The following is a 22987-nucleotide window of genomic DNA, read 5'->3' as shown; positions in this document are numbered from 1 at the left end:
AGGGCTGAGTTTAGGCAGGCCTGGGGAATGAATGCACCTCCCTGCAGGAGGGGCAGGATCTCAGGTCAGAGAGGAAATCTCCCCACCCTGAGGGTGGATCTGGGGAGATGTGTCCAGCCTGTGCTGCACAGACCAGAGGAGTGTTTCACCACCACACCCTGAATGGCTCATTAGCACAAGCTCTTCCAGGCAGAAACAGGCTGTCAAGGAGAAGGAAACTCGTGGATTTACATCCCTCATCTAGCCCCACTTGGCCTTCACCTGGCCAGCAGCACTCCATGAATGTGTCTTACCTGAGCCCACCTTGGTGTCTGTGACCAGCCTGTGAACCCTGCCAAGGCTGGCTGAGACCAGAACTCCAAGCCTGATACAAATCTAGAGACATCCTGATCCTCAGGACTATTGAAGCATGGTTTTCTTCACAGTGAGGATGGTTTGTCTCCACTGACATTTTCTCAGTTTATTCTATGACTACTTCCAAACTAGCTTAAACAATTACATTTGTATGCCACAGTTCTCCAGCCAAACCAGGACTTCTTCTGTTTCCCCATTTTTTGTCCAAGCAGTTCAGGACACACTGGAACAGTCAGACCTTGCACCAGAGCCTCTGTTTCAGCCCAGGGACTGCAGCACAGAAATTTCACTGCTGTGAGTTTGTTTCAGTGCTTGCCACTGCCAGAAGCCCTTTTCCAGTCATGCTTTTCTCAGGTCCTGCCTGATGCTTCCAGGGAAAGCCACTGGCTATGGCACAGGGGACACATCCTCATTTTGAGCACACAGACCTGCCCTCCCAGCTCCTGCTCTCTCACACACACAGCACTGCCACAGCCACTGCTCTGCCTCTGGAGCACCCCATCCTTCCCTGCAAAACCAGGTGCAGTGACTGCCCACAGGGCACTCAGTGAATCTGTCACTTCCCTTCCTCTGCATTGTCCTTAGAAGCATTGCTGCAGTGGCCTGGTTTCCACCTGCCACTCCAAAGACACCCAGAGGGCTGGGCAGACCCAAAAGAGCAGCAGAGAGGGGCAGGAACCAGCCAGATGTGCAGGCAGGAGCCTGGAGGTGGGAGCCAAAGGCACCACAGAGACAGAGACAGGATTGTGAGATCCTTTGGAGGACTGTCAGATCCTCTGGAGGATTGTCAGAGCAGAGAAAGAGAGAAGAAAAAGGCTGCAAGCTTCCCCCAGCATGGGGAAGGCAAGAGGGCAGCTCCAAGAGAGGAATTCCTTGGAGGAGAAGGAAGCAGCACTGGGAGCAGTGTCCCTGTGAGGTTTTGTGCTGCTGTCTCACAGCACTGACCAGTCCAGCTCTCTGCTCTGCCTGCAGCAAGAGATGAAGCTGCACCTTGGTCTCCCTCACCTGTGGTTCCTTCTGGGATCTCCCCGTGCTGCTCCACACCACCCTGCTCCTCGTGGTCTCCTTCCTCCACTAAAGGTGCTGTGGCATCTGCAAAACAACACAGCTCTCACACAGCTGCTGGAGAACTGAGCTCTGCCCACAGGAGCACCCAGCTCCCTCCTGGGACACCTGAGCTGCCCCTCTCACTGTGCCACAACGAGCTGCCTGCACCTCTGGAGGCTTCTTGTCCAAAATCCAGGGCTAAAAGCAGCCCCTGGTGCCTGATGCACAGGCACAGCAATCCTGCACTGGTCTGGAGCAGGGCAGAACTGCTCCCCTGGGACACACAGGCCTGGCTCCCCCTGCCACAGGGCAGTCTGCTCATCCTGACAGTCCCAGCACAGCTGGAAGCAGGACAATGTCCCCTCCTGCACCAGACAGGCTTTATCTCCTGATTTCCTGAGGCACCCCACAGCTCCAGTGGGACAGGGCTGGGACTGCTCAGTATCCCTGCCCACCCTTCCTTCCTCTCACAACAATTCTGCAAGCTAAAGCCTCAGCCTCAAGTCTCCAAAGGCAGATGTTTGGGATTAAAGCAGCCAGAGGAACACAGAAAGTGAAGGTAATTACAGCAGTGAACCAGTCTCCAGACCACTCTGGGATTAGAGTCTTTCTACCCACGGCATTCAGTGACACAAACCTGTGTCCCACAGCACAGCACCTTGCAGTGCCCCCAGAAAGTCTGCAGGGAACAAACCACTGAAGTGCACTGAACAATTCACCTTTCTCACTTTCCAGCCCACTCTGCACCTCCAATGCTCCTTATCTCATCCTAAGCAAACACCACCAGTGATGGCACCAACACAGAGGCTTCTCCTCCTGGGAAACCCCACAGGACACAGCTCAGGGAGTCTCTGGGGTTTGCCACGACCCCATCCAGGGTTCCAAGGCAGAAAGTCAAGGAGCTCCCACCTTCTGCAGTTGGGGTGCTCTTAGCCTCAGAGGTTTCAGAAACTGGCTCATCCGATCCATCATCCACTGGAATCTGAAGGGGACAGCCTGGAAAACATTCAAACACTTACAGCAAGCCTTGGCTACCAGCTGGGGCCTGGGGGCTACCAACTCTGACTGCCCAGATCCACAGCAGCAAGAAGCTGCAGCAGAGCAGTAAAACCACCTGAACTGGAAGCAAGCAAAGCGTGGAAATGCCAACCAAAAACACCAGTGTCACCAGCAAAAGGAACAAACACCAGCAAAAGAAAAGCCCAGAGAGCTGGGCAGGCAGAAACAGCAAAGCATGGCACAAGCAGGAAGGAGATCTCAGTGAGGGGAGGAGGGATGTCACTGCAGTCACTGCTGTCACTGCAGTCACTGCAGTCACTGCTGGCACTGCTGGCACTGCAGTCACTGCTGTCACTGCAGTCACTGCTGTCACTGCTGTCACTGCAGTCACTGCTACCACTGCTGTCACTGCAGTCACTGCTGCCACTGCTGTCACTGCTGTCACTGCTGTCACTGCAGTCACTGCTGTCACTGCTGTCACTGCTGGCACTGCTGTCACTGCAGTCACTGCTGGCACTGCTGTCACTGCTGTCACTGCTGCACTGCTGGCACTGCTGTCACTGCTGTCACTGCTGCCACTGCTGTCACTGCTGGCACTGCTGTCACTGCAGTCACTGCTGGCACTGCTGTCACTGCTGTCACTGCTGTCACTGCAGTCACTGCTGTCACTGCTGCACTGCTGTCACTGCTATCACTGCTGTCACTGCAGTCACTGCTATCACTGCTGGCACTGCTGGCACTGCTGGCACTGCTGCACTGCTGGCACTGCTGTCACTGCTGCACTGCTGTCACTGCTGTCACTGCTGTCACTGCAGTCACTGCTGGCACTGCTGGCACTGCTGGCACTGCTGCACTGCTGTCACTGCTGTCACTGCTGTCACTGCTGTCACTGCTGTCACTGCTGTCACTGCTGTCACTGCAGTCACTGCTGGCACTGCTGTCACTGCAGTCACTGCAGTCACTGCTGGCACTGCTGTCACTGCTGTCACTGCAGTCACTGCTGGCACTGCTGTCACTGCTGTCACTGCAGTCACTGCTGGCACTGCTGGCACTGCTGTCACTGCAGTCACTGCAGTCACTGCAGTCACTGCTGGCACTGCTGGCACTGCTGGCACTGCTGTCACTGCTGTCACTGCTGGCACTGCAGTCACTGCTGGCACTGCAGTCACTGCTGTCACTGCTGTCACTGCAGTCACTGCTGTCACTGCTGGCACTGCTGCACTGCTATCACTGCTGTCACTGCTGTCACTGCTGGCACTGCAGTCACTGCTGGCACTGCAGTCACTGCTGTCACTGCAGTCACTGCAGTCACTGCTGGCACTGCAGTCACTGCTGGCACTGCTGGCACTGCTGCACTGCTGGCACTGCTGTCACTGCTGTCACTGCTGTCACTGCAGTCACTGCTGGCACTGCAGTCACTGCTGGCACTGCTGGCACTGCTGTCACTGCTGTCACTGCTGCACTGCTGTCACTGCTGTACTGCTGTCACTGCTGTCACTGCTATCACTGCAGTCACTGCTGGCACTGCAGTCACTGCTGCACTGCTGTCACTGCTGTCACTGCTGGCACTGCAGTCACTGCTGCACTGCTGGCACTGCAGTCACTGCTGCCACTGCTGTCACTGCTGTCACTGCTGCACTGCTGGCACTGCAGTCACTGCTGGCACTGCAGTCACTGCTGTCACTGCTGGCACTGCTGGCACTGCTATCACTGCTGGCACTGCTGGCACTGCTGTCACTGCAGTCACTGCTGTCACTGCAGTCACTGCTGTCACTGCTGCACTGCTGTCACTGCAGTCACTGCTATCACTGCTGGCACTGCTGTCACTGCTGGCACTGCTGGCACTGCTGCACTGCTGGCACTGCTGGCACTGCTGCACTGCTGGCACTGCTGGCACTGCTGGCACTGCTGTCACTGCTGTCACTGCAGTCACTGCTGTCACTGCTGTCACTGGTATCACTGCTGTCACTGCTGGCACTGCTGTCACTGCTGTCACTGCAGTCACTGCTGGCACTGCTGTCACTGCTGGCACTGCTGTCACTGCTGCACTGCTGCACTGCTGTCACTGCTGTCACTGCTGGCACTGCTGGCACTGCTGTCACTGCTGGCACTGCTATCACTGCTTTCACTGCTGGCACTGCTGGCACTGCTGGCACTGCTGTCACTGCTGTCACTGCTGTCACTGCAGTCACTGCTATCACTGCTGGCACTGCTGTCACTGCTGGCACTGCTGGCACTGCTGGCACTGCTGGCACTGCTCTCCTCTCCCTCCCAGAGCAGGCTGAGCACTGCCAGGACTGCAGACCAGCCCTGCCTGTGATGGGGCTGCTGCAGGACAACATCCCATGCCAAGGAACAGTGGCGAATCTCTTCTGGAAGAGCAGGGCAGGAGGCACTAGTCCCCTCTGAGCAAGGGCAAAGCAAATAATGAGAGGTGGGAAAGTGATTTGGAAAAGAAGAAGAGAAATCCGTGGGAACCTGTGATGTGTGAAAAGCTGGGAGGAGCCACTGGGCTGCAGAGCCCAGGATGAATGGATGCTCTGGATTCCCTCCAGCACAGAGCCCATCCATTTATCTGCTCTGAGAGGTGTCCAGAGCACCTCAAGAAAAGGAAATTAGGATGATGTTTATGTGGAGCAGGGCCAGGAGTGAGTCCCAGCAGGTTTGCTGGTGCTGTGCAGGATTCCAAGCTCAGCTGTGGTGGAATGAGAAAGGAAAAGCTTCTGGAGAAATGCAGGTCTGAGACATGGTGAGGCAGACTCCAGCATGGCCCAGTCCCTGAGCTCTGTGCTCAGCTGCCCCCAGGTCCCCGTGCAGGTGAGGAAAGCAGGCAGCAAGCAGCACCTCGAGCTGTGAGCCCAAATCAAACAGTGCTGTCTTTGCACAGCCAGCTGAGGAGTGAGCACAAGCACACAGTGGCAAAGCTGAGTGGGGGGACAGCCCTGGGCTGGGGGCACTGGGACCCACCAGCAGCGTTTCCTGGGAAGGCTGGGGCACCCTGAGGGCTCCATGGTGCCTGGCTGAGCCCCAGTGTCCTCCCCAAGGAGCCCCCACCCCACCTGGCTGCCTCCCTCTCCCTGCACAGCCCAGGCAGCTCCTCCACCCCCTCCTGCACTGCTCACCTGAGGAGAAGTGTTTGTCCTGGCCAGGTGCGTGATCCTCCATCATGGTGCTGTCCTGGGGCTGCTCTGCCACCTCTCAGCAAAGGAACCTGAACAGAGAGTGAGAACCAACACCCATGAGGCAAAACCTGACACAAGAGGGGCAAAGGGAAGGTCTGCTCACTCCTGCAGGAGTGTGCCAGTCGCTGCATCCCCACAACAAACAGCCAGCTCCTGGAGCTGCACCTAACCCCAGGGGTATTTAAGATGTGCCAAGCCAAATGGCCACCCCAGAGCAGCCAGGACACTGCTGTGACACAGCTCTGCCCAGGGATCCCTGTGAGCAGCAGGATGAGTGCTGACCCAGCTCTGCATTTCCCAGTTTAACCAGTCTGCCAGCAGAGGTGTGAGGCTGCTGGAAGGGATCCTGCCACCCCTGGGTACACCCAGCAGGGATTCACAGACACAGACACTCATCATCTAAAAACACCCCAAAGTGACGTTTGGGGAACCAGGACCAGCCAGGCCTGGATTTGGGCTGCCAGAGAAGAGGGTCTGGCTGGGCTGTGGCTGTGAGGACACAGCAGGAGCCCTGCTCTGCCCCAAACCCTCCTGCACGGGCAGAGCAGAGCCAGCAGCTCTGGGCTAGAGGCACAAAGGGGCCCAATCCCACCTTTGCTGTTTTCCTGATCTGCAGGAGGAAATGAAGTGTCCAAGAAGCAGCAGGGAGCAGGGCCCTGCTCCGAGCTGCACGCACAGACTGTGCTTTGAGCTGACACCACCCAGTGATTAATAAGCAGCCATTAGTTGATCACATGCCTGCCTGGCCTCGGGGACACAGCCACAGGGGAGCTCGGGTTACCAGCAGCAGGGAGGAAACCTGTGCTTCTGTCTGCTGCAGTAAATGAACTGCATGTATGGAACCACGGAGGAGAAACTCCAGGGCAGTAACCAGAACTCTGCCCCAGCTTTCTTTAAGCCTTAGCAAGATGACTCTGCACTTTGATTACTGCCTTAGCTCCAAAGGACTGCAGGACCAAGGGAGCAGCAGCAGGGACAGGCACCCCTGAGCCCCTGGGTGCCAGGGCAGGGACACGGCTGGGACTGTCCCCAAAGGGCTGGGACTGTCCCCAAAGGGCTGGGACTGACCCCAAACACGGCTGGGACTGTCCCCAAAGGGCTGGGACTGACCCCAAAGGGCTGGGACTGTCCCCAAAGGGCTGGGACTGACCCCAAACACGGCTGGGACTGTCCCCAAAGGGCTGGGACTGACCCCAAAGGGCTGGGACTGTCCCCAAAGGGCTGGGACTGACCCCAAACAGGGCAGGGACTGACCCCAAACAGGGCAGGGACTGACCCCAAAGGGCTGGGACTGACCCCAAACAGGGCTGGGACTGACCCCAAAGGGCTGGGACTGACCCCAAGCAGGGCTGGGACTGACCCCAAAGGGCTGAGACTGTCCCCAAACAGAACAGGGACTGACCCTAAACAGGGCTGGGACTGTCCCCAAAGGGCTGGGACTGACCCCAAAGGGCTGAGACTGTCCCCAAAGGGCTGGGACTGACCCCAAACAGGGCAGGGACTGACCCCAAAGGGCTGGGACTGTCCCCAAAGGGCTGGGACTGACCCCAAAGGGCTGGGACTGACCCCAGAGGGCTGGGACTGACCCCAAAGGGCAGGGACTGACCCCAAACAGGGCTGGGACTGACCCCAAACAGGGCTGGAACTGTCCCCAAAGGGCTGAGACTGACCCCAAACAGGGCAGGGACTGACCCCAAAGGGCTGGGACTGACCCCAAAGGGCTGGGACTGACCCCAAACTGGGCAGGGACTGACCCCAAAGGGCTGGGACTGTCCCCAAACAGAGCAGGGACTGATCCCAAACAGGGCTGGGACTGTCCCCAAAGGGCTGGGACTGTCCCCAAAGGGCTGGGACTGACCCCAAGCAGGGCTGGGACTGACCCCAAACAGGGCAGGGACTGACCCCAAAGGGCTGAGACTGACCCCAGACAGGGCTGGGACTGACCCCAAACAGGGCTGGGACTGACCCCAAACAGGGCAGGGACTGACCCCAAAGGGCTGAGACTGTCCCCAAACAGAGCAGGGACTGACCCCAAACAGGGCTGGGACTGACCCCAAACAGGGCAGGGACTGACCCCAAAGGGCTGGGACTGTCCCCAAACAGAGCAGGGACTGTCCCCAAAGGGCTGGGACTGACCCCAAACAGGGCAGGGACTGACCCCAAAGGGCTGGGACTGTCCCCAAAGGGCTGAGACTGACCCCAAAGGGCTCGAACTGACCCCAAACAGGGCTGGGACTGACCCCAAAGGGCTGGGACTGTCCCCAAACAGAGCAGGGACTGTCCCCAAACAGGGCTGGGACTGTCCCCAAACAGGGCAGGGACTGTCCCCAAGCAGGGCAGGGACACCAGGCTGGCACCAGGGGCTTGATTTACACACAGCACACCCTGAACCCAAAATAAACCCAGCCCTGGCAGCACCACCAGCGGCTCCTGGAGCACAGGGGTAAGGAAATGCAGAAAAATGAGTATTTCAGGGGTAAAGAAATGCAGAAAATTAATATTTCAGGGGTAAGGAAATGCAGAAAAAGGGACATTCCAGCAGCAGGAGAGGGACACGCCTTGGGAGGTGCTGGCTGGATTTGCACTGTGGGACTCACCAATGGGCCCAACTGAGCAGCTCCAGAAAATACCCAAAAAAACACCCAAAAACCACCCACAAATATCCACAAAAACACCCAAAAAACACCCACAAAATATCCACAAAAACACCCAAAAAACACCCACAAAATATCCACAAAAACACCCAAAAAACACCCACAAAATAGCCACAAAACACCCAAAAAAACATCCACCAAATACCCACCAAATACCAAAAAAACACCCACCAAATACCCAAAAAAATACCCACAAAATACCCAAAAAAATACCCACAAAATACCCATAAAACGCCCAAAAAACACCCGAGCCATCCCCAGTAAGTCCCAGGTGGCCCAGCAGAGCCTCCTGGCTATTGTCTCAGCATCTTCCTTCTCCTTATTTAATCAGAAAGGGCACAAAGCACTCACTCTTGTTAAAACTGAAAATCCAACAAACACGAGCTAAGTGCTACCTCTGAAAGGTGATCAAACACAAGCAGGGCTTTAAAAAAACATCATTCAGTCTGAATGATATAATTAAACCAGAGTGACAGCACCAGCCTGAAAGGCTGTTCATAATTCATAAGCAACTTCCTTTTCATCTCCTCTGTCACTTCTCCAAGCACTGCTTTCCCAGACAGAGGAAGGAATATGGACCATGATCTCATTAATTGCAGTGGGCTGAGAAATCACACACAATTTCAGGGTATCTAGTCAAGAGGACAGAAAAGGTTCAAAGACATATAAATGTCTCTTGGAGCAACAGGAGAGAGTTGGAAAAGAAATTGTCTCAAAAATGCATGTTTTCTTTTTTCTTTTTACAATTTTTTCCATATTTATCATAGTTTAAGTAACTCCTTGGAGGCCTCAAACTTTTGTCCCTTTTTCTAGGGTCTGGACACTTTCCAAAGAGACAAGAGATGGGTTTGGATCCCCAAAAGAGCTTTTGGGGCACAGGAGTCCCATCTCAGCACTGTGGACATCCATTGTCTTTCCCTGTCATTCCATCCCCTGTCCAAAGTCCCTCTCAGCCCAATACAAATTCCAGATTACAAATTCCAAATTCCAAATTCCAAACCAAGCCTGCTCACAGGCAGAGCTCTGGGAGCTCCTGCCAGGGGTCACCACGGGGGTCTCCACCCAGAGCAGGGAAAGCCAAGGGACACTCACATGCTGGTAAGTTCCTCGGGGTTGCTGAGAATTAAACTAACAGAATTTGCCATCCCAAATCAGCTTAGGCCCAGCTCAGCAGCTGCCTCAGAGCAGGGCAGCAATTAGAGACCAGATTATCCAGCACAAAACCCAGGGGCTGAGCTGCAGCAGAGGGGATGGCTCTGCCTGGGCTGTGCCCACATAAAACAAATGGAGTGACTGCTCCAGCCTCTCCTCCCCAGCACCTGAGCACCTCCTGCCCACTGCAGCATCCCCTGACACTGAATGGACCTTCCTTCCTTCCTTCCTTCCTTCCTTCCTTCCTTCCTTCCTTCCTTCCTTCCTTCCTTCCTTCCTTCCTTCCTTCCTTCCTTCCTTCCTTCCTTCCTTCCTTCCTTCCTTCCTTCCTTCCTTCCTTCCTCCCTCCCTCCCTCCCTCCCTCCCTCCCTCCCTCCCTCCTTCCTTCCTTCCTTCCTTCCTTCCTTCCTTCCTTCCTTCCTTCCTTCCTTCCTTCCTTCCTTCCTTCCTTCCTTCCTTCCTTCCCTCCCTCCCTTCCTCCCTCCCTCCCTCCCTCCCTCCCTCCCTCCCTCCCTCCCTCCCTCCCTCCCTCCCTCCCTCCCTTCCTTCCTTCCTCCCTTCCTTTCCTTCCTTCCCTGCTCTTCCACCCCTTTCCCTCTTGGCCTGGCTCTCAGGGGTGTTTGAGGGTGGCCACAGCCCAGGGAGGTGTTGGCACCCATTCCACTGCTCATTCCACAGCAGGATCCAAACCCAGGCTGTCCCAGCTAGATTAGAGCTCTGACCAGCAGGGCTTAGGTGGCAGCTCAAAGGAAGCAGGAGCAGCTCTAAAGGCTGCCCTGGTGCTCAGCTCTGTGTGAGACAGGGGAGAAGCCTCTTTGGCAGGGATTTACCAGGCTGCCTTTGGATTTCTACCCAGCCCCCTGCTAGAGCATCTTGCACATGTTCCACTGAGCCCAGAGATGGCTGATGGGGGATAAATTCTTCCTCCCCAAAATCCTGCTTGCTAGGGAAGCCTTTAAGCAGTTGAACACGCAGAGCGGATCAAAGAGAAGGCAGATCTTATTTAGCAGCTAATTCTCCCTGACTCTTCCCATCCCAGGCTCAGCCCAACCTGCTGCAAATCAGAGCAAATCAGAGCATCCCCTCTGCTGCTGCAGGTTCCAGGGGGGCTGGACAGCTCTCAGGCATTATTTACTGAAGAGAAAATGCTGGAAGGCTGATATTCCCCTTCTGCCCAGATGTGGCTGCAACACCAGGCAGAGTCCAGGACAGGGTCAGACTGCTCCCCCAGCCACCAGAAAGGGTGAGGAGAGGAAAAAGAGGGAGAAAAAGTTCCTAAAAAATGCCCCTGGATCTACATGAACTGGGACAAGAGCTGCTCTGCCCACCCAGTGACTGCTCTGCCTTGGCTGGTACACGACACCACGAGGAGGCAGAAATTGCTTTTCTGAGAGATTGCATTGCCTGAAGAAAGAAAAGCATCCATCCCCACTGGCTGCTGCTCCCTGGGTGCCCAGGTGGAACTGAGGGATGTGCCCAGCATGAGCAGCAGAGGCCAGAGCTCCCAGTCTGGGGACAGGAGCCTCACCTGCTCTGGGGACAGCTGCAATCTCACCAGCACAGGAGAGCTGGTGTGGCCAGCAGTGCCTCGTGGTATCACCATTTCCTTCATTAACACGGGGCCAGAGACAAGCTGACAGAACCTATTTCATGCTCCAGTGGGTACCAAACCAGCCCCCGAGGCAGGGAGGGGCTGTGGAGCCCCCTCATGTCCCCCAGCACAGCCCACTGAGCACCCCTGTGGCACTCTGAGCCAGGGCCCCAGGGACAGGACTGAGCCCAGCTGGCTGGCAGGGGCCACATCCTGCAGTGCCACCAGTGCCACCAGTGCCACCAGTGCCACCAGTCCTCCTGGGCCAGGCTCAAATGATGCTGGCACCACCCTGAGATCAACGTGCAACCAGAAGCCTCATAAATTAAAGAGAATTTAATGAGGAGAAAACTTCTCTTGACCTGTAAAAGGACTTGGAGATTTGGGTACTTGGCATTGCCTTCCACCTTAGCCAAGGCAGCAATGTGTGCGTGCTGCAGCATCACCAAAATTCCTGCAAAGAAGCAGGTGCCTCAGAACAGCAACTGTGGGAAGATCAAGAGAATGAGATCTGCAAAAACTGGGCAGGGCCCAGGCTGAGATCCCTGGGCTGGCTCCTTGTTTCCTTGGAGCAGCAGCTCTGCCCTGCCATCCCCCAGGAGCAGGATCCAGGCACCAAAGCTGAGCCCTCACAAGCAGAAATTGCACAAAGAGCCCTGTGGGTCACCTCTGGCTGGTTTAGGAGCAGCAGCAGCACAGAGGGGGAGTGTGGGAAGGCAGAGCTGTGCCAGCACAGCCACCCCCAGCTGCACCTGAGCCCCTCCCAGCTCTGCCTCGGGCTGGGAAGACACTGAGACACGAGGTGTGTGTTTACTGCTGCCTTTGATCTCAGCTGCTCCCCTTTCTTTGATTTCACACTGCTGACATTTGCTGCACCCTGACAGTTCTGTGAATATTCAATGGTGCCACAGTAATGAAGATATTAAATATGAAAGATCCTTTGTGCCACAGCTCCAGCAATCCCAGTCAGAGCAGATGTGACAGGACCAGGAGAGCCTTGTGGCCACTGATGCTGCAGGAGATGTTCTCAGGGCAAGGAAAACATTCCTCATGGGTTGGGCCATCCTGTTTCAGCACATGGATAGAAAATAAAACGATGACAATGGCACCATCTGCTGCAGCTGCTGTCACACCACCGTGGCTGGCAGGGACAGAAATCCTGTCCAGGGGAAGCTGAGGCAGGTGAGGCTCCCCAGGGCTCCCTGCTCTCCCTCTGCAGCAGCCAGCCCTGCAGAAGGGGACCCCAGTGCCCAGAGACATTTGCACTGGAAGCAGAGGGACAGGACAGGGTGTCCAGAATGGGCATCACCAGCCCAGCTGAGCCCTGCAGGAGGAGCACAAATCTCCCCACAGACTTTACACACTGTGCTCACCCACCAAGCCATCCCTCTCAGCCACCTGACAGCCAGACTGGGCACCAGCTGCCCTTGGCCCCACCGTGCCCAGTTCAGTCCCTGGAGGTGGCTGCAGTGCAGGAATGCAGGACAGGCTCTAGAAATAGAAAGTTGGGCTCTCTCTTGGGCTGGCTCAGCCTAGAAAGCAGCAAACACATCAGACCCCAGCAGGGCTCAGCAGGGCTCATCCTCACCCCAACATCCACCCTAAAACCAGAGCAGGCTCTGCCCTGCCTGGTTCAGCTCCTGTCTGGCTCTGCTGAATTATTTTTGTTTTTCGTGACTCAGAGCCTCTTCAGATGAGGTCAAAAGTCTCAGTGTGTTTCCTGAACATCATCTTTCATTCTTTAATGCCAAAAGACAACAAACAATAGGACATTCATCATGTGTTTCTGCTTTGCTTTCATGCTGTTGCATAACAGCAGAAAAACACTGCTCCCTAAAATGTTCACAACTGTATTTACTACAACTAAAAGTACCATTTTTTTATTAAATCTGTATCAGGTCAGTAAGAAGATAAACACAGGGGAGAAAAAAAAGCCTAATCTGGAAGAGCTCAAGAGAGAAAACAAACAAACATCAGCAGGAGAGCTGAGGGCAGGGATGAGAGAATCCTTAATTTGCTGGCAGGGAGGGGAGGGAGTGGGACTGGCAGCCCAGGGGGAGCAGCTGGGCACCCCAACATCTTCCCAGCCCTGCTGAGCCCCTGCCCAGCGCTGGCAAGGCTTGGTGCTCCTGTTTTTGTACACAGCACAGGAGCAGCAAGGGCTTGAATGGGAGGGGCTGGGATTCCCCACACCCTGCGCAGGCTGACAGGATCTGGCAGCCAGAGCTCTTCCTCCTGCACAAAAACCCAACAGGAGCTGTGCTTGCACCTCTGGTTCCCCTGCCAGTCTGTGCTGAGGCACGAGCAAACGAGGATTTCACAGCCAGGATGAGCAGCAAATGAAAACCTTTACACCCAAACATCCCTACTGAGCTCTTGGATGTCTCTGCCCAGCTGGTCTTTGCCCAGTTTGGGCCACTCGGGATGGCAATCAACAGCAATCTGTGCTGCCCTGATTTCAGCTTCCTGGGGCTGATGGGCAGGTTTGCAGCACCAGCAGATGCAGGCAGTGTGGCTAAGTGACAATCCACAGGGAACAGGCACCTCCATTCAGCCAAAGAGTAAAACCATTATTTCCCCTCCTAACCCAAAGGTTAAAGGAAGAGAAAGTTTAAAACCAATCCATCATCCACATGCATTTCATCCTCCCCAGGGATTAGCCGAGTTGGTGCCAATCTTTCTTCAGGGATGAGGGAAACTGCCCGAATTTGAGGCTGCCCCAAGTCAGGGAATTCCAGCTCGATCTTCCCCAGTACATTTGTTAAAAATAAAGAGGTGCAGTCAGAGTGCTCGGGGATTTCATCCTCTTTGAGCTCTAAATGCAGCTCTGCTGTCACACCTATGACACGTCCAAGAGCACTGCCTGCCTCTGAGCCCCACGTCTGCCTTTAGAGAACCGGTCCCGTGGGGTTACCGGGGCTCCGTTCGTGCTCCGAGCCCTCTCTCACCGGAACAAAGGCACGGGCTGCTGCGGTGCCAGCCCGCTGGAGAGCCTGACCACACCTAGCTGACCATCCTCATCAGGGCGGCAGGAGCCTCCCAGCAGCCGAGAAACCCCAAAAGCTTCCCCCAGCTCACAGAACTGCCCCTCCTCACTGCTGAGAAGCACTCACGGCTTTTTTTCCTGACTGCAGCACTCCAGGGCTCGAAAATTCACTTTACACCCGCCCAGCATCACCTGGGAGTGCCCAGCTCCCTCCCGAGCCTGCTGCTCACCTGCACACAAACACCACAAACCTCTTTCCATCGAAGAACTCAAGCACCAGGAAGCTCCTGGATGCTGACAGAGCAAACAAGTCCAAAACTCTGTGTTAAAGTGAGCAGCAGTGGCTATGAAACCTGCTCTGGGCTGAGCATGGGCCCCGGACAGTGACAATAAACCCCATTATTGGACACAAAAGCAGTGACATACTTGAGAGATTAAGCATTAATAAGTGCCTTCACTTTAAGGAATATTCATTCTTCACCTCCTGCCTGGAGGAACCTGGGGGAAGGGAGGAGCTGCCAAAGAAATCAGCTACCACTGAAACAGGGGAAAGCAGAACTCATGAAAAGCAAGCCCCAAAACCATGAAATAAGGATGCAGCCCAGCAAGGCTGCATTGGGACCTCACTTTGCTCCCAATGCCTTCACTTTGCTCCCAACACCCCCATTTTAGTCCCAACACCCTCATTTTGCTCCCAACACCCTCATTGTTGTTCCAGTACCCTCATTTTGGTCCCAGTACCTTCACTTTGGTCCCAACATCCTCACTTTGGTTCCAGTACCCTCATTTTGGTCCCAATACCTCACTTTGGTCCCAAACCCCTCCCTTTGGTCCCAATACCCCCATTTTTGTCCTAACAGCCCCATTTTTGTCCCAACACCCTCCCTTTGGTCCCAAACCCCTCCCTTTGGTTCCATCCTCTCCTAACCTGCTCTCCCAGGCAGTGACTCCAAGCCCTGCCACAGCTCCAGCAGATTTTACCTGCTTTCCCTTTTGTCCCCAGCAGCAACATTTATTACTTCTGCCTGCCAGGCTCTCCATTATTACACCGGGAGTGCTTCCCGTGTAGTTTTCTGTCCAATTTGGAGAAGCCCATTGTTAAAAGCTCCCTGTACAAATCCCTGCAGGCAGCTCCAGGCACACCCTTTGTCATGCTGATGAGGCAGGAGGTAAAACCACGCACAAGCTGCAACTTCAGAGGGCAGAATTTGCTGAGGGTGAAGTCTGCCCTCGAGTTCAGAGTCAGTGGGAGCTGAAAATCAACCACAGAAGGCAATTCTGCCTTTGGGTTAAATCCCAGCTCTGGGCTCACTGACACCACAAAGCACAGAGAGCAGGAGAAGCTGCAGTGCTGAACACCACCCGGTCTCCTCGCAGGTCTCACCTCAAACCCCGCAGGTAACTCAAGGCCAGCAATCCTCAGCCATGGCAGGCAGGATGTGCAGGGCAGGGAAATGAAACACTCCTGCTGAGGGAGAAGCAGCACTTGGTGCTGGGCCAGCATCGGGGGAGGGACACCAGCCACGTTCCCAAATCTCACATTCCCAAATCCTACACTGCCAAATCTCACATTCCCAAATCTTACACTGCCAAATCTTACATTCCCAAATCTCACATTCCCAAATCTTACACTGCCAAATCTCACATTCCCAAATCTTACATTCCCAAATCTTACACTGCAAAATCTTACACTGCCAAATCCTACACTGCCAAATCTTACATTCCCAAATCTCACACTGCCAAATCTTACATTCCCAAATCTTACATTCCCAAATCTTACATTCCCAAATCCTACACTGCCAAATCTTACATTCCCAAATCTTACATTCCCAAATCATACACTGCCAAATCTTACACTGCCAAATCTTACATTTCCAAATCTTGCACTGCCAAATCTTACATTTCTAAATCTTACATTTCCAAATCTTACATTCCCAAATCTTACACTGCCAAATCTTACACTGCCAAATCTTACATTCCCAAATCCTACACTGCAAAATCTTACATTCCCAAACCCTACACTGCCAAATCTCACATTCCCAAATCTTACATTCCCAAATCATACACTGCCAAATCCTACACTGCCAAATCTTACACTGCCAAATCTTACATTCCCAAATCTTACATTCCCAAATCTTACATTCCCAAATCTTACATTTCCTTTACTTCTGACCATTCCAAAGTCAGGTATAAATGTCATTTTTACACAAAGGCTCCTGACACAACCCTGAGCAGGCACAGGGGATGGAACCCCTCAGATTCTCCCTTCTCCTGGGGCAGCCTCCTCGGGCACCTGGAGCTGACAAACACAACGAGCACTCCCGAGCCCTGCAGAGGCTCCTCTGAGGGAGTCAGTGAGTCAGGGGTTTCTGAATTCTTCACTTCTCATTGTCTATCTTATATTGACTGAGCTTTACAGCAATCAAAAGCATAGGAAATACTATGCCAAAAGAGCAGAAATTTATCTTTGTGTACTTATAATTTCTATTAAGCAAATACAGCTTTAAAGTCTATTTTATGTGTAATTGGCTTAATATACTTCAACCCACCCAAACGCTTTAATTCAATCCTTGCACTCTAATTCCTCTCTGAAAAATTCGGAGAGACCCCTGACTCATGACTCCAACACTCCCCCTGACACCGGGGGTCCACGGCGACCAGCCAGGGCCAGCCTTGTCTGCCCATCACCCGTGACAGCCCCGGCCTGCCTGAGGGTGGGCTGAGAACCTGCACAGCTGGCCAGATGTGCTCCCTGCACCACCAAGCTCACGTGAAGCGACTTTTTACTCCTTTTTACAGGAAGGAGCAGAGCTGCCCCTGAGCACATCCTCCTCACTGAGAGCAGCCAGGATTCAAGTAACCTTTAATCCAAGCAAAGATAAAATGTTTCCTAGGACAGGGAACAATTTTACCGCTCTGAGCATCCCTCCCATCGCGCAATTTCAACTTCGAAAGCGCAGCAAACGCTCCTTTGCAGGGCACAGAAAACAATTGGTTTATCTCAAAGCGAATCTACAGCCCTCCAAACAGGCTGAGCTGCCTGTCCTCAGGAGTCACAGGAGAGCCTTCTTTAGATTTTCTGAGTCATTTACAAACACCCCATGGAATTTCATTCTGCAGCAACTGACTGAGGCACTGCTGAAACCCATCTGAAATTACATCTGGCACTTCCAGGCAGACAGCCCGGGGCAGGAGCTGAGGGGGAGCCATAAAGTGCAAGGGAGATAAGGAAACCATTCCAAGTCTCACACGTGCTGTTCAGACCCCTCCATAGAGTGGTTTCATCACCTCCCCTCAGTGCTGAAGAGTTAACAGAGCCCTTCCTGCCCCTCAGGGCTGCACCTCATCCCTCAACACCCCAGACCAGCCTCTGTGCCCTGCAGCATCACCCAGAGCTGAGCCCCAGCTCACTGGAAAATCCTGAGCTGAGCGGGACCACAAGGACCAGGACCCCACAGTCCCACCCGGGCCTGAGGGCATCGCCCAAACCCACTCCAGCTCCGGGGACAAACCCCTCTGCCTTCCCAGGGCAGCAGGGGCACAGACCCACTGCTCTGGGGGAAGGCAGGGAGGCCAGCACAGGCAGGCACTGACCCCAGGGCTGCTCCAGGAGGAGAGGCCAGGGCAGGTAGAGTGGACAGGCTGCAAAGATGGAAATAATTAGCCCAACTGCAGCAATAATCCCTTTAGCTTAACATAAGGTATCCCCTGGTGCTCCCTTTCCTTGGATATTTAAAGCAGAGACACTGAAAACAGGAGCCACACTGTGTGTTATGACCACCTTTACTAATTGGTCTGCTAGGAAAGAAAAGGGAAAAACCAGTGGATTGATTTCTGAGGAGTGAAAAGCTCATTAGACTTGCAAAGAAAACCCACTCAAGTCTCAAGGCACAGATACTCCTCCTGCAGACTCCAGTGTAAACCACACATGCTTTCCACAGGCACTTCAAAAAAAAAAACAAAAAAAAACAAAAAAAAAACCTCCAGCCTACAACCAGCAGATTTCAGTGTAAAACAAAGCTCCAGCTCACAGATGGAGGAGGGAGATCCATGCTGCTGCAAGAGAGACTCAGATTCACACAGTCACTCCCAGCAGAGCTGTGCCCACCTTCAAATCCTCACAAGGGATTACCTACAGGGCCACAATTCTGCTGCATCCAGCACATCCTAGGGTGACCTGCAAAGAGCCCTTGGGACTGGGGATGTCTGTGCCAAAAAGCAGGTGGGAACAGCCCTGCAGGGAGCAGGAGCTCCACATCCCCACCAAGGAGCAGGGATCCAGCCTGGGGCTGCACCCTGCAGGGCTGAGCCAGCCTGGTGCTCCGGGAGGTTTCACCAAACTCACCCTAATCCTCTTCCCAGGACTGCTGCCAGGTGAATGGAGCTTCTCAGTGCTGCTCTGCAAGATCAGCAGCCCAAGTGACTTCTGCAATTGCTTCCTTTTCCACAGGCAGGAGGAGCCCCGGGCATCCTGCACCCCCCAATTTACTGATGAGCACCCCCAGCTCCAAGGATGGGCCCTTGGGCTGAGCCCCAGGCAGCACCCAGCCAGCTCTGGAGCCTGAACAGCACCAGCAAGCAGAGCCCCGAGGTAGAAAGGGATTACACTGCAGAAAAACCTAGAAAGGCAGCCCAGCTCTGCTGCCACTGCTGCTGTAGGGAGAGGCCCTCAGGGAGCTGCTGCTGCTCTGAGCTGGGGCTGGGGACAGCCAGAGTGCTGAGCTGGGAACAGCCAGGGTGCTGAGCTGGGAACAGCCAGGGTGCTGAACTGGGAACAGCCAGGGTGCTGAACTGGGGCTGGGAACAGCCAGGGTGCTGAGCTGGGAACAGCCAGAGTGCTGAACTGGGAACAGCCAGGGTGCTGAACTGGGACTGGGGACAGCCAGGGTGCTGAGCTGGGAACAGCCAGGGTGCTGAACTGGGACTGGGGACAGCCAGGGTGCTGAAATGGGAACTGCCAGAGTGCTGAACTGGGACTGGGGACAGCCAGGGTGTGAACTGGGACTGGGGACAGCCAGGGTGCTGAACTGGGACTGGGGACAGCCAGGGTGCTGAGCTGGGAACAGCCAGGGTGCTGAACTGGGAACAGCCAGAGTGCTGAACTGGGGCTGGGAAGAGCCAGGATGCTGAGCTGGGAAGAGCCAGGGTGCTGAACTGGGAACAGCCAGGGTGCTGAACTGGGACTGGGGACAGCCAGGGTGTGAACTGGGACTGGGGACAGCCAGAGTGCTGAGCTGGGGCTGGGAACAGCCAGGGTGCTGAACTGGGGCTGGGAAGAACAGACAGGATGCTGAAATGGGCTGGGAACAGCCAGGGTGCTGAGCTGGGAACAGCCAGGGTGCTGAACTGGGGCTGGGAACAGCCAGAGTGCTGAGCTGGGACTGGGAACAGCCAGGGTGCTGAACTGGGCTGGGAAGAGCCAGGGTGCTGAGCTGGGAACAGCCAGGGTGCTGAACTGGGGACAGCCAGGGTGCTGAGCTGGGGACAGCCAGGGTGCTGAACTGGGAACAGCCAGGGTGTGAACTGGGACTGGGAACAGCCAGGGTGCTGAGCTGGGCTGGGAACAGCCAGGGTGCTGAGCTGGGGCTCCCCTGCACCCAGCTCCAGGACAGGTACACAGGGGAACGCTCACCTGGGGTTTGGCAGCCTCAGCCACTCTAACACAGCCAGAGATGCCCTTTCTGCTTTAGGAAGGGGCTCTCAGTGCTTTTCCCCATGGGCCATTTGGCTCAGGGCTGGCTGCTTCACCTGTGTGCAGAACCACACCCTCCCTAAATCCCTTTCCAACCCTGCTGCCCCCACCCCACCACCCTCCCAGCATCACCCAGACCTGTCACAAGTCCAAGGCACTGCACCACAAGCTCCCACCTCTGAGCCCAGCCCACACCTTGGAACAGCCTAGGAGCCAACCAGCCAACCTACAAGCCAACTGACCTCACCAGCCAGCAAGCTGAGCAAACTGGAAAATGCTGGGAGCCAGGTGGAAACCAGTGCTCTGGTTCTTCCTTGGCTCATTCATCAAGTGTCAGAGCATTCCTACAGCTAAATTAGCAGCACTGCCCCAAAGGACACCAACACCACGGCCAAGCCTCATCAGCACACTGGGCTGACAAAATAAGATTATTCTGCTCAAGACAAACTCAAATCCACGGCTTTCTTCCAGCTTTTGAATAATCTTGCTTTTGGGAAGAAAGGGACCGGCCACCCTGAGCATTTCCCCTCAGACAGTGCCTCATGATCCAATTTTCCACGCTCTGCCAACCAAGAGGGATTTGTGAGGAGGCCTGGGGTGGGCACAGCCAGCACCCACCGTGGCCAGTGCAGCTGGACAGGCCCACACGGCCACTCCAGCTCCAGCTGTGCTGCAGATGTGTCAGGACAATTTGTCACTCCCGTGCTGATGAAGGCAGGCTCTCAGCAGCTCCAGCACCAGCTCAAGAACGTTCCCAAGGTGGCTTCTCCAGCAGCCCCACAGTGCTGCAAAGCCCAGCTTCCACTGGGGAATTAAAGGCCAGCAGGGAGTTTGCTCCATCCCTGCTGCTGCACGCTCAGCACTGCTCAGCAGAGCCCAGCAAGGTGGGACACAAACACTTCCACACCCCACGCCTGCCAAAACACTGGGAAAAAACTCTGTGCTGCTACATGGATCAAGGAGCTCTCCAGGAGGAGCACAGCTCTCCAAAATGCTGCAGAGGAACACAAAAGGCAGAAGATAAAACACCCACCTCGCCAGCATCCCTGACTGGCTACACCCAGCTCTTCCTCCAGGAGAAAGGGCAGCTCCAGTGCCACATTTCCCTCATTTCTATCCTAGGAGCACTGGCCAGGGGAGCAGAATTTCCCATGGCTTTTGGGAAGGAAATGACAAAGCTGCAGCACCCCCTTTTCATATATAAAATATGTGAAATGAATAAATTTGGTCCTAGAGAAGCTCTTGAAGCACAGAGGGATGGGACAGGTTGAATGGAATGCCTTGGGAAGGCACAGGCTGGAAGCACAGGGCAGCAAGGGGATACAGAGCAGAGGGAAGGGTGAGCACGACCAGACTGGAAGCCTGACCTGTAAATATTTAACACAGGCAGAGGGAGACACACAAAACCTGCACTCAGCACAGGCAGGGACTGGAGCCATCCCCTCCTGACGGAGCTCCCACCGTTCTATCCCCAGTTAATCCCTGCTGATACAGGATAAACATCCCCATCTGATCTGTGACACCATCTGTGGGATGGGCACCGTGTTTCCCAGGTCTCAAAAACTGAACCCCACCTGCACCTTGTTCAGAGGATGAGAAAATGCAATACTTTAATCAGGTGTGAACCACCACCCATCCCTGGAAGGGTTCAAGGCTGGGCTGGAGGAATCTGGTCTAATGGAAGTCGTCCCTGCCCACTGCAGGGGGATGGAATGAGATGGTCTGCAAGTCTCCTTTCAACCCAACCCATGCCATGATTCATGTTCAAATCCTCTACAAACTACAGGTAAATCAGCCAACACTTTGCTTTTCTCCGTAAGTTGCTCATCTTGGGGTGAAAACCAAGCATTTTGTGTCAAGAGAGAACAAAGCATAACTGAGTTAGACCATTTCTTTCTCCTAGAGAGAATGAGGTTTTAATTTTTCTTCCCACAAGAGCAGCCTGCAAACACCCAAGACCTGTTTTGATTGACCACCCTGAGAAAAACAATGCCAAGAAAACTGAAGCCCACGAGGAAAGCCATTGACCAGCCCAAATCTGAGGCAGTGGCAGCAGAGCCAAAACCCCCTCAGCGGGTGGAAGAGGGCAGCCACGGCTCGACAGGGCAAATTAACAATGCTCAGTAGCAAATTTGGTTCCACTGATCCAGACACGCGCCCAGCATCTGCCCACATCCACGCCGGGAAGCTGGGGAATACTCTGCACACAAATGGAGCTTAGCTCATCTCAGCTGCTCCTTGCAGCACGTTTCCAGGCAGGAGCAGCCTCTCCTGCAAATGGAGCTGCACCTCGCCTGCTGGTACCACAGCAAATGGAAGGAGAAACTCCCCTTGCAGCCATGGCAGCTGCCCTCGGCGAGCAGCAGCAGGATTGCCCTCCTAGGTGCTCAAAAGCACCAGGAAAAATCCCCTTCCCTAAGCCAGTCCTGCCTCGTGCTCGTGTGGCAGACAGGGATGCAGGCAGAAATCTCCATCCCTCTCCTGAAATGAGCTGTTCCTGCTCCTTGCAGGTTGAATTGCCCCGAGGCAGGAGGGCAGATGTGTGCTCCTGGAAACACCTGGCGAGGAAGCTTCCCTTTTCTAGCTAAGTTAGGATTAAAATAAAGAAATACCCAACAACCAAAAAGGTGAAGCCCATAAAGGGGGGCAGCCCACGCCCCACCTGCTGGGATTTTGGGACAAGAAAGAAGAGACAGCACGGGAAGAGGCAGATGGAAGGGACAAGGGGGCGATCCCAGCTCGGCACTGGGATGCTCGGGATGTGCACGGCACATCCAAGGGCCACTGGTGACAGCAAGCAGCACCACCCCGGCCCCAAACCCACGGGGATGGGCACCAGCATCCCCATCCCGGCTGGAAAGCACCCGGGATTCACCAGGACGGGCCCCACCTCGCTCACGTTAAACACCAAACCCCTCGACATGGGCACCGGGGGTGCAACAAAGCCGGGCAACGCCGGGGTGCCGTGACCTCAATAACGCTTCCCCCACGCAAAATTTAGGGCTGGGCGTGGACAGCTCCTTTTTTCCCTTTTTTTTTTATTCGAAACGCTTTTTCGTTCCGGTTGCCCATTATTGATTAACGTATCGTTTTCCATCAGCCGCTCGAGGCGGCTGCAGAACATGGCCCCGCGCTGCCGCCCCTCCTGCCGCAGCCCCGGCCCCACCTGCCGGGAGGAACCGGGGCCGAGCGCGGCGCAGAGCGGGGAGCGAGCCCCCAGATCCGCCCTTCTCCATCCCTGCTGCATCCCTCCTGCATCCCTGCATCCCTGCATCCCGCACCTGCCCCGAGCCCGCGCTGCCGCAGGGGCCGCGCCGGGCGCTGTCGCAG

At 55.0% G+C, this 22987-nt stretch overlaps 1 protein-coding gene across 34 annotated transcripts in view; it reads right to left on the bottom strand.

Moving 5' to 3' along the window:
* MAPT (microtubule associated protein tau) overlaps positions 1-22987 on the bottom strand; it is a 42595-nt gene that overhangs the window by 19205 nt on the left and 403 nt on the right. For 26 of the 34 annotated variants that reach the window (XM_056511958.1, XM_056511964.1, XM_056511942.1 and 23 more), the window contains exons 2-4: positions 5523-5611; positions 2311-2397; positions 1360-1446 (exon numbers count right to left, since the gene is read on the bottom strand). In XM_056511958.1, the coding sequence (XP_056367933.1) occupies positions 1360-1446; positions 2311-2397; positions 5523-5568 (220 nt within the window). In that variant the 5' untranslated portion in view covers positions 5569-5611. The remainder of the gene's footprint in view (positions 1-1359; positions 1447-2310; positions 2398-5522; positions 5612-22987) is intronic. The other 8 variants (XM_056511949.1, XM_056511932.1, XM_056511938.1 and 5 more) reach the window with 2 other exon arrangements.

The sequence above is a fragment of the Oenanthe melanoleuca genome, chromosome 27 (genome assembly GCF_029582105.1).
Source record: "Oenanthe melanoleuca isolate GR-GAL-2019-014 chromosome 27, OMel1.0, whole genome shotgun sequence".
Classification (NCBI taxonomy): Eukaryota; Metazoa; Chordata; class Aves; order Passeriformes; family Muscicapidae; genus Oenanthe; species Oenanthe melanoleuca.
This window is presented reverse-complemented; position numbering and strand designations above follow the sequence as displayed.